General features: G+C 38.1%; 2 protein-coding genes across 2 annotated transcripts; both read right to left on the bottom strand.

Moving 5' to 3' along the window:
- Positions 1–3606: 3606 nt before the first annotated feature.
- On the bottom strand, positions 3607–5389 carry LOC137733141 (protein LPA2). Its single transcript, XM_068472300.1, has 2 exons — positions 4955–5389; positions 3607–3871 (listed from the first exon to the last, which is right to left on the bottom strand). Exons 1-2 carry the CDS (start codon positions 5382–5384, stop codon positions 3726–3728), a joined length of 576 nt encoding a protein of 191 aa, XP_068328401.1. The 5' UTR covers positions 5385–5389; the 3' UTR covers positions 3607–3725.
- A 542-nt stretch (positions 5390–5931) lies between these two features.
- LOC137735014 (mitochondrial intermediate peptidase, mitochondrial) lies at positions 5932–11321 on the bottom strand. Its single transcript, XM_068474367.1, has 17 exons — positions 10924–11321; positions 10741–10822; positions 10586–10638; positions 10376–10430; positions 10110–10248; positions 9969–10023; positions 9387–9609; positions 9122–9217; positions 8894–9013; positions 8656–8781; positions 8377–8532; positions 8040–8156; positions 7554–7679; positions 7388–7455; positions 7024–7159; positions 6740–6899; positions 5932–6471 (listed from the first exon to the last, which is right to left on the bottom strand). The coding sequence occupies exons 1-17, from the start codon at positions 11127–11129 to the stop codon at positions 6221–6223; spliced, it is 2169 nt and encodes a 722-aa protein (XP_068330468.1). The 5' UTR covers positions 11130–11321; the 3' UTR covers positions 5932–6220.
- Between the last annotated feature and the right edge of the window lie 1305 nt (positions 11322–12626).

Genomic DNA, 12626 nt, shown 5'->3' with positions numbered 1-12626 from the left:
GTTCGATCGGTTGCTTTCATAATGTTTTTGCGAGCATGTTTAAAGCATGCATGTCAGTCTTAGACAACTATACCTGTGCATTTCATTTCATGAAAACACTTTTGGCTCGCTATATTTTTTTCCTCTTTCGGGTCCCACCTTTAACTACTCTCCTTTGGTTTTTCCTCTCAATTATCTTACAGTCGAGATTATCTCCGGATCTTTATGTTCGGAGTTCTAAGATCCAAACATTTATGCCGTTGGAGAGAGACAAAAAGATCTGGATCCTTACTTTGTGTGAGGTGTGCCTATAAAATAGGTTAATAAGGACTATAAAATTTAAAATGAGGTTACGAACACAAAAATTTGTAGAGAATCTGAGTTCATTTCTTAGGTTAACCTGATAGTAATTTGAGCCACGAGTCTTCTGATGTACGAGTCCCTTTTTTATTTTTATATTTTTTTGAAAAATTTAATATTGCATGCTTTATGAAAAGGAAATCTTCAATAAAAAGAGCCCAAATAGGGGCGCATCTTGTTGTGTACTCGAACGAAACAAAGGCGGAGGTGACATGTGAAGGTGAGAGGGCACCAATCCATCGACCAAAGCTGCCGCTTACTGTTTTGTGTTTCCACACTCTTAACTTGCCCACCAAGATCTCCAATTTGACTGGGGAGGGAGCTCCAATCTGTTTGTGTTTAAAACTTCTAAGAATTGGACACCAGCTTTTATGTGGTGTGTAGAAAGTTACGTGCAATTGGGACGAAAATGTAGTGGTATGTTTTAAGCTTATTACGCTTGGCCGCATGTGTCTGAAATAGCATAATTTATTAACATATTGTTACGTAGTTGGTTTAAGATATCATTGTCTTGGCATCCTAGTTTCGCGCAAGTTCTTTTCGTAGTGTTGGGTTTTAAGACGAACTCAATTATAAGAAGAGTTTACTACGTTTAACCACTCACTTATTAATTGTTGATTTCTTATTATAAATTTGTGTAAGTCCTATAATAAGAAGTTTCGCATGCATCAACGGTTAAGAATTACATGCGAGAATGCACAACAAATTTTAACATTCTGCTATTGGCATGAATAATTTAATAGTAAAATGATAGTACGAAGTGTCTCATCGAATCCTCGTCGGATCCTTTCCTAAGGATGTTAGGAATTTCGTGATCGTGATCGTTCATCGTATGTTGTACGGTGAGAAATTATTCTAAAATTTAAAATTAAATATAAATAGTACCTAACGAAAACTGATCACACGATGTACGATGAATGATTATGATCATAGAATTTCTTAGATTCCTAGAAAGAAAAAAAATCCGATGAGGATTCTTTTCTAGCCAATTAGAGTTTACCCCATTTCCAAGTTCTAGCAGTCAAAATTATGCGTTTGGATATAAAAGAGGAAAACCAGCTGGCTCTCACTCTTATCTGCGTCAACTTGCAAATTGAAAAATCCAAACTTTAAAGACATAATTACAATTTTGCCCTGAAAAATATAGGATGATTATGATCCACAGTAGTACTTAACACTTTGATTAGTTTAATCAATATTTGAAACATGATTAATTTAAGGGAACTAAAAGAGGCAGCGGCGCCTGCAGCACGACCTTTGACGTTTAAGTGTTTTAGTGTATAAAATATGTCCAACTTTTTTATGCTTTTGCTTTGTTTTTTTAATCCCTAATCAGTGTTCTCACTTTAGGGTTCCCAGTACACAATTTATTACAAGCTCTTGTTAATTTGTCGTGTTTATTTTCAAATATGACACTGTTTCGTAGACGTGAATTACGTCATGTCATTTTACATATCCGCTTATTCTCGGTTAGAATCTTCCTCACAATTGATTTGTATACAAGTCAAGGCAGATGAGTCAGGCTATGTAAATTGGGTTTTCTTGAGTTATTAAAAGGGAAGCGATAGAGATTTTTTAGTGTGCTCGAAACACGAGACGAAATATCATATGTCATTATACACTTAGAGATTTTTTTTTTTTTTTTTTTTTTTTTTTTTAAGTGTCTCTCCAATTGCATAATGATATGTGATGTTTCACTCTATGTTTTGGATACCTGAAAAATCTGTCAGGATCTAGAGGTGGAGATCATTGAGTTGTCCATATTGATTAGAATTTAACGAAGAATAATTAGAAGAGGGGGACCTCAAAAGCTCATTTCCATCCAATTCTCACACAAATTTGATTGAGCCAACTGCCACGCGGCTAATCAATGATTGGGTGGTGGCCCTCTTGCCAAAAATTGACACTAGATCTTTTTTAGAGGCAGCTGGAATAGGACCCCCTCTAAAAAATCATGTAAGCTCCAAACATTGCGGATTGATTAAAGCTAGAAGTGATTCTCATACTAAGAGATGCTCTCGCGAAACTAAGTTTACTCCAGTGATGTTACCGTTTAATAAACGCTTATAACGTATTTCAAAAGCGCATTACAAGTTTTATAGATAATTATCATACAATGAATTAACGACGTAAAAAAATCTCTCTAGACGAGAAAAACTTACATGAATCAGATTCTTCTATCCCTCTCATCGGGTGAGTCACGTGAGAGAGAGATAGAGTGAGTCGATACGGTATAGTTCCTTTAATTTGACTAGTGAAACACTAAATTTTACTTTAACACTGTAAATAATGGCGTTAGTTATGTATAAAGTACCCCAAAAGTTCAAGTAGATCAGAACTCAAGAGTCAAATATACGAAGGAAAAAAGTACAGTTAGAACAACGACCGGAGGTCCTACTCCAAGTGACTATACCGGCAACGGCGAGCGTCTTTTGTGCACGGCAGCCATGGACGGCGATCTGTCGTTTTCCAAACCATTAGCACAAACATAAACTGTCCAGTTGCCTGTCTCATTCTCTCTACCAAACCAAAGACATGGATTCAAACAGAGATTAATGAAGTTTCTTCTTCACTTAAGTGACTGACTAAATGGTTATACCTCATATGAAAAGATCGTAGACCGCCCTAAGTTGATATAATCACAGAAGATAGGGTGTCCCGGGGTTAGTAAAGTGGACTTAAGTTGATATAATCACAGATCTCACAGTGAACTGTGATAAGCACAATTACAATTCACTGGTGGGAAAAGTGCTTTTCAGTCATTGAGTTCATGACCAACTTAATGAATATCTATCTAAGATGAGGGCCAATAGACAAGTGCAAAGGCTACAACACTGCAAAATGGAAGAAGAGGAGGAAGTGTAAGCAGATCACAAACAAGTAATCCATTCATTAGGATGACAGGATGAAATACTGAAATTTGCACGAGATAGTCGGCCTTTTTCTAATGCTAACAATGACTGAAGGGTGCGCAAGCATGGTATAAGCAATACAAGTAAAAGGCACCGCGAGATGATAGGAAGGGCAAGATCACAGGATTGTGTACGGAATCTGTCTTGAGCTGGATAGTCCAGTTATAGGACAGGTCATTCACTCATGAGGGTTCTCCTCGATAGGGTGTGAGACCCATGTGGTCCAACGGTCTACCTGTTACTGAACTTATGCTATATGACTTTTTAAAAGCAACATCGTTCCGAGTATAGCTTGTAGAAATTAATGAAGGGATGGATCAGAGAAGTGCTTTAAGGAACAAATGGAAAGCAGTTTGCGATTTTTTAGCTAATTCATCTTCCTGTAAACCATGAAAGCACTACAAGTACAGCCTTAAAAAGCTACTGAATTGTCCCCTCATTTACCTGAAAGTTTGTATCTATACAAAGTAAATATCATTTCTGACCTTTAAGTTCCTCATTCTGCAGATACTTCACCGCTCCATATACAACACTTCCAGCAACAAACAAGCCGACTGTCGGTGTAAAAGATGGATATAAATACTTCACAAGGAACTTGTCCCAATCTTCTGGCAGGAAGCCTGAAATGAAAGCGAACAAATTATTCACAATATGAAGAAAACACAAAGCATACCGTAACGAATCAATTATAGAAATAACTTCCATGATTTTATTATATCCGAGCCTTTTCCTCAACATTCAAGTAATCGATCATAATGCATAATGTACTGCTTTTTGAGATACGTGAAGAAAGGATGCATTAATACTCCTTTAATCGGAAGGTTCAGCTGATCATATTATGCTCCGAAAGGAATGTGTTTATGAGGTTGGATTCTCAATAGAGAAGTTTGGGACACAGAATCTTTGTCATTTGGAAAGCTATGCCCATTATGTTCTATATCTTATGTGACTAATAGTTCATAGTTCGAAGATTGCACAAGGAGGATATAAATGGTCTTTCTGTGCAAACTCTTTCCAACAGATGATATTCTCATTAACTTGTTAGTTTTTCCAGTCATAGGATGATCAGTGCGAGTGGAATATTATTCAACTCCGATCTCAAGGTCAGCCGCTTGTTTGGACAAACGTTCTTAAACCTAAACAATGTGTGCATTATCCACGGCTGATATGTCTTACTACCTAAGAGGACGGCTGAAAATGACTCAAAATACCGAATTCGATTCTAAATGATGAAAATTGAGTCCTAACTGGCCAAAATATTGGGACTGAGAACAAATGGGTAAAACCCTAAACTAAAACCACATCTCTTTTGGACCAACAAGGTCTAGTCTTTTATTTGTTGTAGTGTTTTTTTCTGCTAGACAAAACATTATCGGATGCAAAATTCTACATCCAGCATATAACCCAATTCAAATTTTTCCCCGGAACTCGAATCACAAGGTCGAATTCAAAGTCACATTTACTAGGATTCTCGTTACCAGACCTTATAAATCTAGCAAGTCAATCCTGGATAACTGAAAACACAATTCAATATAGACCGAACCAAACAATTCGACAATTTAAACGGTTCAAACTTATCGACTCCTACAAATTTAACCAAATGCTAACAAAAAAAATCCAATCTTTACAAAATACCCAACAAAATTTTCACATATTTCGCATCAAGTGAATCACATCGAATGCAAAGGTTTAAGCAATCGTACCCGATGCGGCAAGAATAAGACCTTGGGCTAGAATAACACCGCCGAGCCCCAACCAAGCAAAAACAAAAGCGCTCTCATTTGTGCCCATCTCTTTGGCCTTGGCCTCATCTTCCTCAGAATAAAGCAGGGGCTTTTCCACCGGCGACCTCCGAATCACCGCAGCCCTGTTCCCTTTCTTCTTATCAGCGGCGGGATTCGCTTTTGGCTTGGCCGGAGAAGGAGGAGGAGAGCCGAAGCCTGTCCCGGCTGAGGTGGGTTTCTTGGGTGGGACCTGGGCGGCCTCGGCGGCGGGTTTTGAGGGCTCCGATGGCGTCTGGGACTTCACTGTGAAATGGCTTCTGGTTGAAAAGTGAAGCAGAGGAGGAGTGTGAGGAAGGTGATGATGATAGGGTTTGGTGGTGGGAGAAGAGGGACTGTGAATTAGCGCCATTTTCAGTTTAGTTCGTTGGTAGAAGATTTGCTTTATATTTGCCCGTTCTGTGTATTTTCGGCTTTCAAGGTAAACGACGTGTCGTTTACTCTTGACCAGCAAAACGGAAAGAGATCCTTGCCGGGTCTTTCCCTCCAAACCAATCAAGTGATCTGTACCTTTAAAATTTGATCAAATGGTTAAAAACAGAGAAGTTAGTAAAAACTTTTAAAAGATATAGTAATTTGTAACCGTTAGATCAAATTTTAAAGATCCGGATCACTATATCCTTGAGCTTTGGAGAGAGAAAGATCCGGAGATGATATCTTTCCTAACAAAACAGTTAGGTTTAAGTGCAACGGAATTTTAGGCCCTCCAAGTTTGGTACGGTTATCAAAATGAGGTCATTGCCCGCACGACGAACTGCCCGACGAAGTGAATTCTATTATTCGTGTATGGATGGTGAACCGGAGCAGTAAACTTCCGGCTGCTAGCTTCGAGTAGTTTCTGGGTAGAAGGGAAGGATTTTTCTCAGTTTTTGTTCAACTCTTCTTGTAAAAATAATCAATTAGTAGGAACCTGTAACTAAATTTTTACCCTTAACAATCTGTAACATAATTCTTTTACGTAAATGATCTGTACCGTTGATTCTTTTTCATCCATGTCAAAATTCAAATGCAAGTTTCTAAAAATCAAATGCCTTTATGCCATAACAACTCCGAGCGGAATCCAGAGCTGCTAACCCCAGCCGGCAACTCCTAGAAGAGGAGCCCTTCATCTCCCTCAGTTTCATTCCTCCTGTTGCTGTTAGTTGGCTAGTTCTTGAGAGCTCGAATGTTCACAGCAGCGGCTGTTCACTATACCTTCACCCCCAGCTTCATTTCGTCGCAAAGACAGGTGATATCAGGAACTATTCCTCCGTTACAATCCCTCAAAATTCCATCTCCTACAAGACCGTTTAACAAATCAGCTGGATCTTTTGCTCCCCCATGCTGTAACAACTTTGTTCTTAAAGCAGTTCCCGTAGTTAATGATAGTGGATCCTCGTGACACAGCTTCTGCCATATCGTTGCGGCAAAACATCTGGCGTATAAGTAGCTATAATAACCTGCAAAATAATGTACGCTTATCAGCCATGAAAACGAACTTGGATACAATAAAGGAGGGTATTATTTGTAATAATTTTCCTGATTTGAGGTACTTCTAAAGCTCAAAGTGGATCCCAGATACTTGCAAGCAACCTGATGAAGATCGGATTGCCGATTTTCAAGAGTGATTTACAGACAAGAAGTTGTACTACTGAACACAGCATTACTAATTGGCCATGTGAACTTTTTGAATTTCCCTTCTATATGTTTGAAAAAAATTCAGCATACCTGCACCATAATTCAAGAGGTGACTGAATCGGGTCTCCCAGTGGGTGTCCTCCACATGCTTCCAACTAGTATACTGTCTTTTCAAATCCGCAACGATAGAGCTTGTTGGTGGGGTTGGCTGTTCCCCGAAGAATGTTTGGTCAATAGCAGCATAAAAAATCTGATGAACAGAAAACAAGCAAGTAAACATGGGTCAATATTCCTTCTTTGTGGTTTCGCAACTTTTCCTCCATCAGTAAAAATTGGTCAAGTGGTATCGATTTAGATAGTCCTTGGACAATAACCTGACGTTGCAATTCAGTTGCAGCAAACATTTTTCTGGCACCCTGCATTGACTCTACAAGTTTCTTAGGGATAATTTCACCAGTTGAATAGTGTTTGGCAAATGTCTTCAAAACTCGGTAATCCCATGAAAAGTACCTAGACATAGTGCCAGAATTATTGTCAGCGCATTACCAACCTATCTTCACGAAGGTTATTATCAACAAAACATTAAATATTTTATCATCAAAATCCCCAAAATGGACTACCGTTTCTAACAGTGATAATTCAGAGAGTTACACACGTTAAAACCATCATGTCAAATATATTCAACCACATTGTCATATTAAAAGGATGATCAGAAAATAATCAAAGCATTGAACTTACTCAAAAAGGTTTGAAGGTGTTTCCGCTAAATCAAAAATCACCCTGGTACCTGAAAAGTGTTGGTAATCCTGCCAGAAACAATAAAAAGTTGACTATTAATTCATGAAAAGGAAGAGGAAATGATGTAGATATTGTACTTCCCAGTCATAAGGTGTTTCTAGAATACCGTTCTTGAAAGCAACGAATGGAGAGCATGTCCAAACTCATGAAACAGAGTTTCCAGTTCGAAATGATTTAGCCTCGCAGTTGATGAATGACGTGAAGCAGAAAAACTGCATACAAGAGCAACAACCTGTGCACCAAAGCAGAGTTTAAACCCAATGAAATAAGCGATGATGTAGTAAGTCATTGAATGATTTTATTGTTGATGTTCTGAAATAGTCTGTCACTTAATTCAAACCTTTTCACAGAGAAGGGGAATTAATTCCAAAATACTATGTTCTCACATCCAATAGGAGAGTTTCTCCAACACAAATGCAAAACCGCCATAGTGTCAACAGTTTTAAGGTCCAAAAAAGTACTTAGAGTCCCTAATTCGCTTTATTCCATTTTCAAGAATCTAACTAAGAATTATCAAGTCTACTCTTTAGTCTTTAGAAAGACGGCATAATATGAAAAATAAAAGTCAAGTAAAGCAAAAATATTTACATACAGGAAGTTGATATTCTGATTCAGAAACCCTGCGGCCACCTTTAATTGCAAAATGAGCACAACCTGGATACTTGCCCTTCCTTGAGTACAAATCAAGGTACAGATACCCCAAATCACCCTGTAACAAGTACATAGATCCTGATGAACATACGTGTCACAGAAGACAAAACCAGTACAATCATATTCAGGCATGAACAAGAGTTTACACAGAATTATGCATATAACTGAAGCATTCACAAAGCTTTAAATTCTCTTGAAGTGTATAACATATATATATATATATATGTGTGTGTGTGTGTGTATAAAACATTCATGTCCATTATTATCCATGTGAATACCTCTTCAGGATGATGAAGTGCCATTTTACGCACATCTGGGTGCCATGATTCACCTGGTGCTAGGGGGATGCTATGAAGCGTAGCACCAAATAATGATTCAACCAGCACTTTCAAACCCTCGATACAATGTGGAAGAGAAAAATACGATGCAACAACCTGCATTGGTGAGAAAGAGAATCAAGATAACTTCCCTTGCTTCCATACCCTCAATATGATGTGTTAGCAAGCAAACTTGTTCCAGTTGTTTACTTTAAAAGCAAACAGGAGAACAAAACATACCGAAGAGTCCAAGTCATAGGCAGAAGACTTCATCATTGCTGTGTAGTATGCCTCATCCCATGGCTCTAAATTACCAGATTGCTGACCACATTTTTCTCTCTTAAATTCCCTAATTTTTTTAAACTCCTACAGTAAAAGTGATCATTAAGAGACAAAAGCTGCAGTATGATCTACAGCCAAAACAAAATTGCAGCAATTCTTACAAACACTACAAATATGTTTCCTAAGGACATAATACCTCATCAGCGCTAGGTCTGACCATCTCGCTCATCTCTTTCAAGAAAGACATCACAACTTCTGGGGATGAAGCCATGTTAGGCTTCAAGGTGTATTCAGCATAAGATCTATAACACATTATCTGCATTCATCAATAAGGCCAAAAAATGCCCATAAATACAAATACAACAGAATTAAACTGCATCACATGTTAAATATTTGGTAGGCACCAAATATGAAGATAACTAACCTGAGCTAGCTCATGACGGGCAGCTATAAGTTTATCAAGAACACCAAGGTTTGCACGAGGAACAGAGTTTCCTTTGATATATGCCATTTTCCTAACCTGAAACCAAATTCATTTAATTAAAGAAAACAAAACATAAAACATGTATCTGAAACTGGGAGAGAAACTTTAATGACATGCAATATATGGACCCACCGCCTCAACTCCCTTCAGCAACAACAATTCAGAAAACAAGAAAAAAATGAGTTTTTCTAAACAATGAAGTTACCTCATCATCTTGTGCCCCTTGCAATACACAGGATAGAGTATGTGGGTCTGTTGTTATACGAAATCCCTTTTCATTCATGTTACCCCTTGGCCTCAACGATTCCCTTGAAATTACAGATGTGGAACGATAGATGGGTTTAAGGAGATGGTGCAAATTTTGAGGTATACGTGATGCTGGGAAAATATCTACAGCACCTGGGTCAGTGTCAATATTTATATTGAACCTGCGCCAAAAACAAATGCAATTAAAGCAAAGGTAAGTCAATTATACAAACTCGTTAAAAAGTAAAAATAAAAAGATGGCACAGCATCAACAAGCAATTAAAAACAAATCTCCAACAACACTACGTGGCATAATTTGAATATGATACATCTGGACCTAAGGTTCAATGGAAAATGGGCGGAAGGGGCCCAAGCTATGTCCATGGTCAAATATTACAAACAGAATAATTGTGTGGCATCATTAATCATACAAATGGCATCATTAATTATACAAACCAGTAGAAATGAACTCATTTTCCTAACCCGATAGCAGTCCTAAAGGCCCTAACCATTGGAAAAGTAAATTAAGTAGTGTACTTACTGTCTGCACAGTTTGGAAATTTCTATATTCAGCTCATTCACTCTATCCAATTTCTCTGCAAAGCGTAAGTGAAACGTTATTTGACTGAAATAAAATCCCTGCCGCAACAGCATCATAAAACAAGAAGAGAAAAGTAAATACCATCAGAAAGATGAATTCCACCCTTCTCAAAGTCATGGCGGAGGAAATGTGCAACCCTTTGAGCTTCGGCTGTAAGCAATTTGCCCTCTTGCTCAGCTTTTTTCACGGCATTATACAAAGTATGATTTGTATTCAGAAACTACAACACAGTGATTAAAAAAAAAAAAAAAAACTCAGACACTAGCAATGGCTCAGACACAATATAATTCACACAGACAACAAAATTGTGAGTAAAAATTTGCAAAGACGATTCACCGTCACCTCACATGTAGATATTCACTCATTCTCCTGGATGCTTTGGTCGCCTCCTCAACGAATTCCCTAGTATACAAACATCAATACAATCAAAAAGCAAAAAACTGAACTCTGTATGTTGAATATCCATGTCAGAATCAATTACATTGACAATCCAAATACGAAAAAGCGAAAAATTACTTAGTGGGAGAACCGAAAATTCGAACAATTCAGAGAATAACCTGTCAGGATGACTGTTTCGACAAAGCTCCGCTGAGTCAAGGACAGAGCAAACCTACAACAAATTAGACAAATAATACAAGAAAATTAGTTCAAGCACACACTCTTATGAACAAAGTAGCAAAACTGTGAAAATTTTAAAATTCCAATCGCATACTGTATCAGAAATTTCATCCATGGCTCTAACTACTTCCGCCGACGAAGGCATCCCGGCAATGTATGCAACCAGCTCTCCCGACCTACAAACAAAAAAAAAAGAATTTTTGGAGAGAATTTGAAGTTAAAACTTCATATATATTGGGAATTTGCATGTTTTCGTTTAATTTGGAAAAGTCCGTACCTTTCGATTGCATCGTCGACGAAACGTTGAAAGCCTTTGGGGGACTTTAAGTGGTCGATGCCATAAAGACCGGTGGCGGCGGCGGATTTGATTTGTGGGACTACGGAGGTGTAGTGGCGCCGGGTTGTGAGAGGGTCCGAATAGTTGAAAATGGTACCGGGTTTGTACCGGAGCTTTCCGGCGGACCTCCGGAGAAGACTCAGCATTGTTTTGCGGTGGCGGCGTACTGAGGTCGGTTTAGCTATCTTATGTTCGGTATGCGTAATTCGGGTCGGGGTTTCTCATCGAACGGACGTTTTGATGGACCGGGTCGGGTTTAGTTACAAGTGGAAATGGGTTTATATCGGACTGCGCGCGGGGCCGCGCGAGACTCAAATAGTCTTCGTGTTAATTTACACCCCTAATTTAGAGAAACTCAGCCCTATTTTTTAAGCTGATCGAAAGCCTTAAAAAATAGGCTGGAATCTAAAAAAACCCCTCCTCCCTTTAAAATAGGTTAGCCTAAAGTGCAAGTCAGTTTGTAGGTCAGTTCAAAATAGGCTGAGGTAGGAACCGGCCTATTTGGCGTCATGCTGACGCCAGCATAACGTCATCGGACAACATAATTTTTTTTGCGTCAAGTGTGTGGGAAACACGCTCGCGTGGTCACACATCCCTGACAAGGCGAGAGGCGTCGAGCCCGCATTGCAAGGGCACTAAAGGGCACGGGACATGTGCCATGTGGCTAAGCCTCGGCCGTTGGATTTTCAATAGCTAGTTTTCTGGGCACTTGGATTTTCAGCCGTAAAAACTTTTCAGATCAATGGTCCAGATTTTTCGACCAAAAAACTTAAAAAAAAAAAAATATATATTTTTTAATAAATAAAGTAAATGTCAGAAATTAAAAATAAAATTATTTTTATTATTTTATAATAAAAAATTAATAATATTTTAATAAAATGGACTAGGCTATTTAGTTTTAAGGGTGGAGATGCATTTGTGTGACATCTCACATCGTCCAGGGGAATGATCCTTATATATATATATATATATATATATATATATATATATATATATATTCTCATCCCTACCTAGCACGAGGCTTTTTGGGAGCTCACTAGTTTCGGATTCCATGGGAACTCTGAAGTTAAGCGAGTAGTGCACGAGAGCACTCCTATGATGAGTGACCCACCGGGAAGTTCTCATGTGAGCTCCCAGAAACAAAACCGTAAGGGCGTAGTCAGGGCCCAAATCGGACAATATCGTACTACGGTGATGAAGTAGGGTGGGGAAGTGGTCCCCCCTGGGCGGGGATGTGACAATTTGGCCAATTACTATTCAATGGAGTCAATTACTATTCATTTGGGTGGATTAAATGGACTTTGGGCCAATTCATTTTTTAGGGGTGAAATTGCTTTTAAAGATATATATAAAATGGACTACAAAGTTTTATTTTTTTGCAAATAGTTATTGAAATTGCATCAATTCATACATTTTGATCATTCGTTAAATTGATAACATGATGATTATGAAACTCATATATGAATTAACTTGTAAGTCACATTTGCATTGGCAAAAACACTAATCAATTTAATGGATGATTAGATGTTAAAACATACATATTAAGGTGTAAATTGATACAATATCAAAACATCATATAGTGTAATATGAAAATAAATAAATAAATAAAACCTCATGACCCATTTTTAAAATCACCTAAAATC

This window comes from Pyrus communis, chromosome 5 (assembly GCF_963583255.1).
Source record: "Pyrus communis chromosome 5, drPyrComm1.1, whole genome shotgun sequence".
NCBI classification, from domain to species: domain Eukaryota; kingdom Viridiplantae; phylum Streptophyta; class Magnoliopsida; order Rosales; family Rosaceae; genus Pyrus; species Pyrus communis.
Note: the sequence above shows the minus strand (reverse complement) of the source record. Positions and strands in the feature narration are given on the sequence as shown.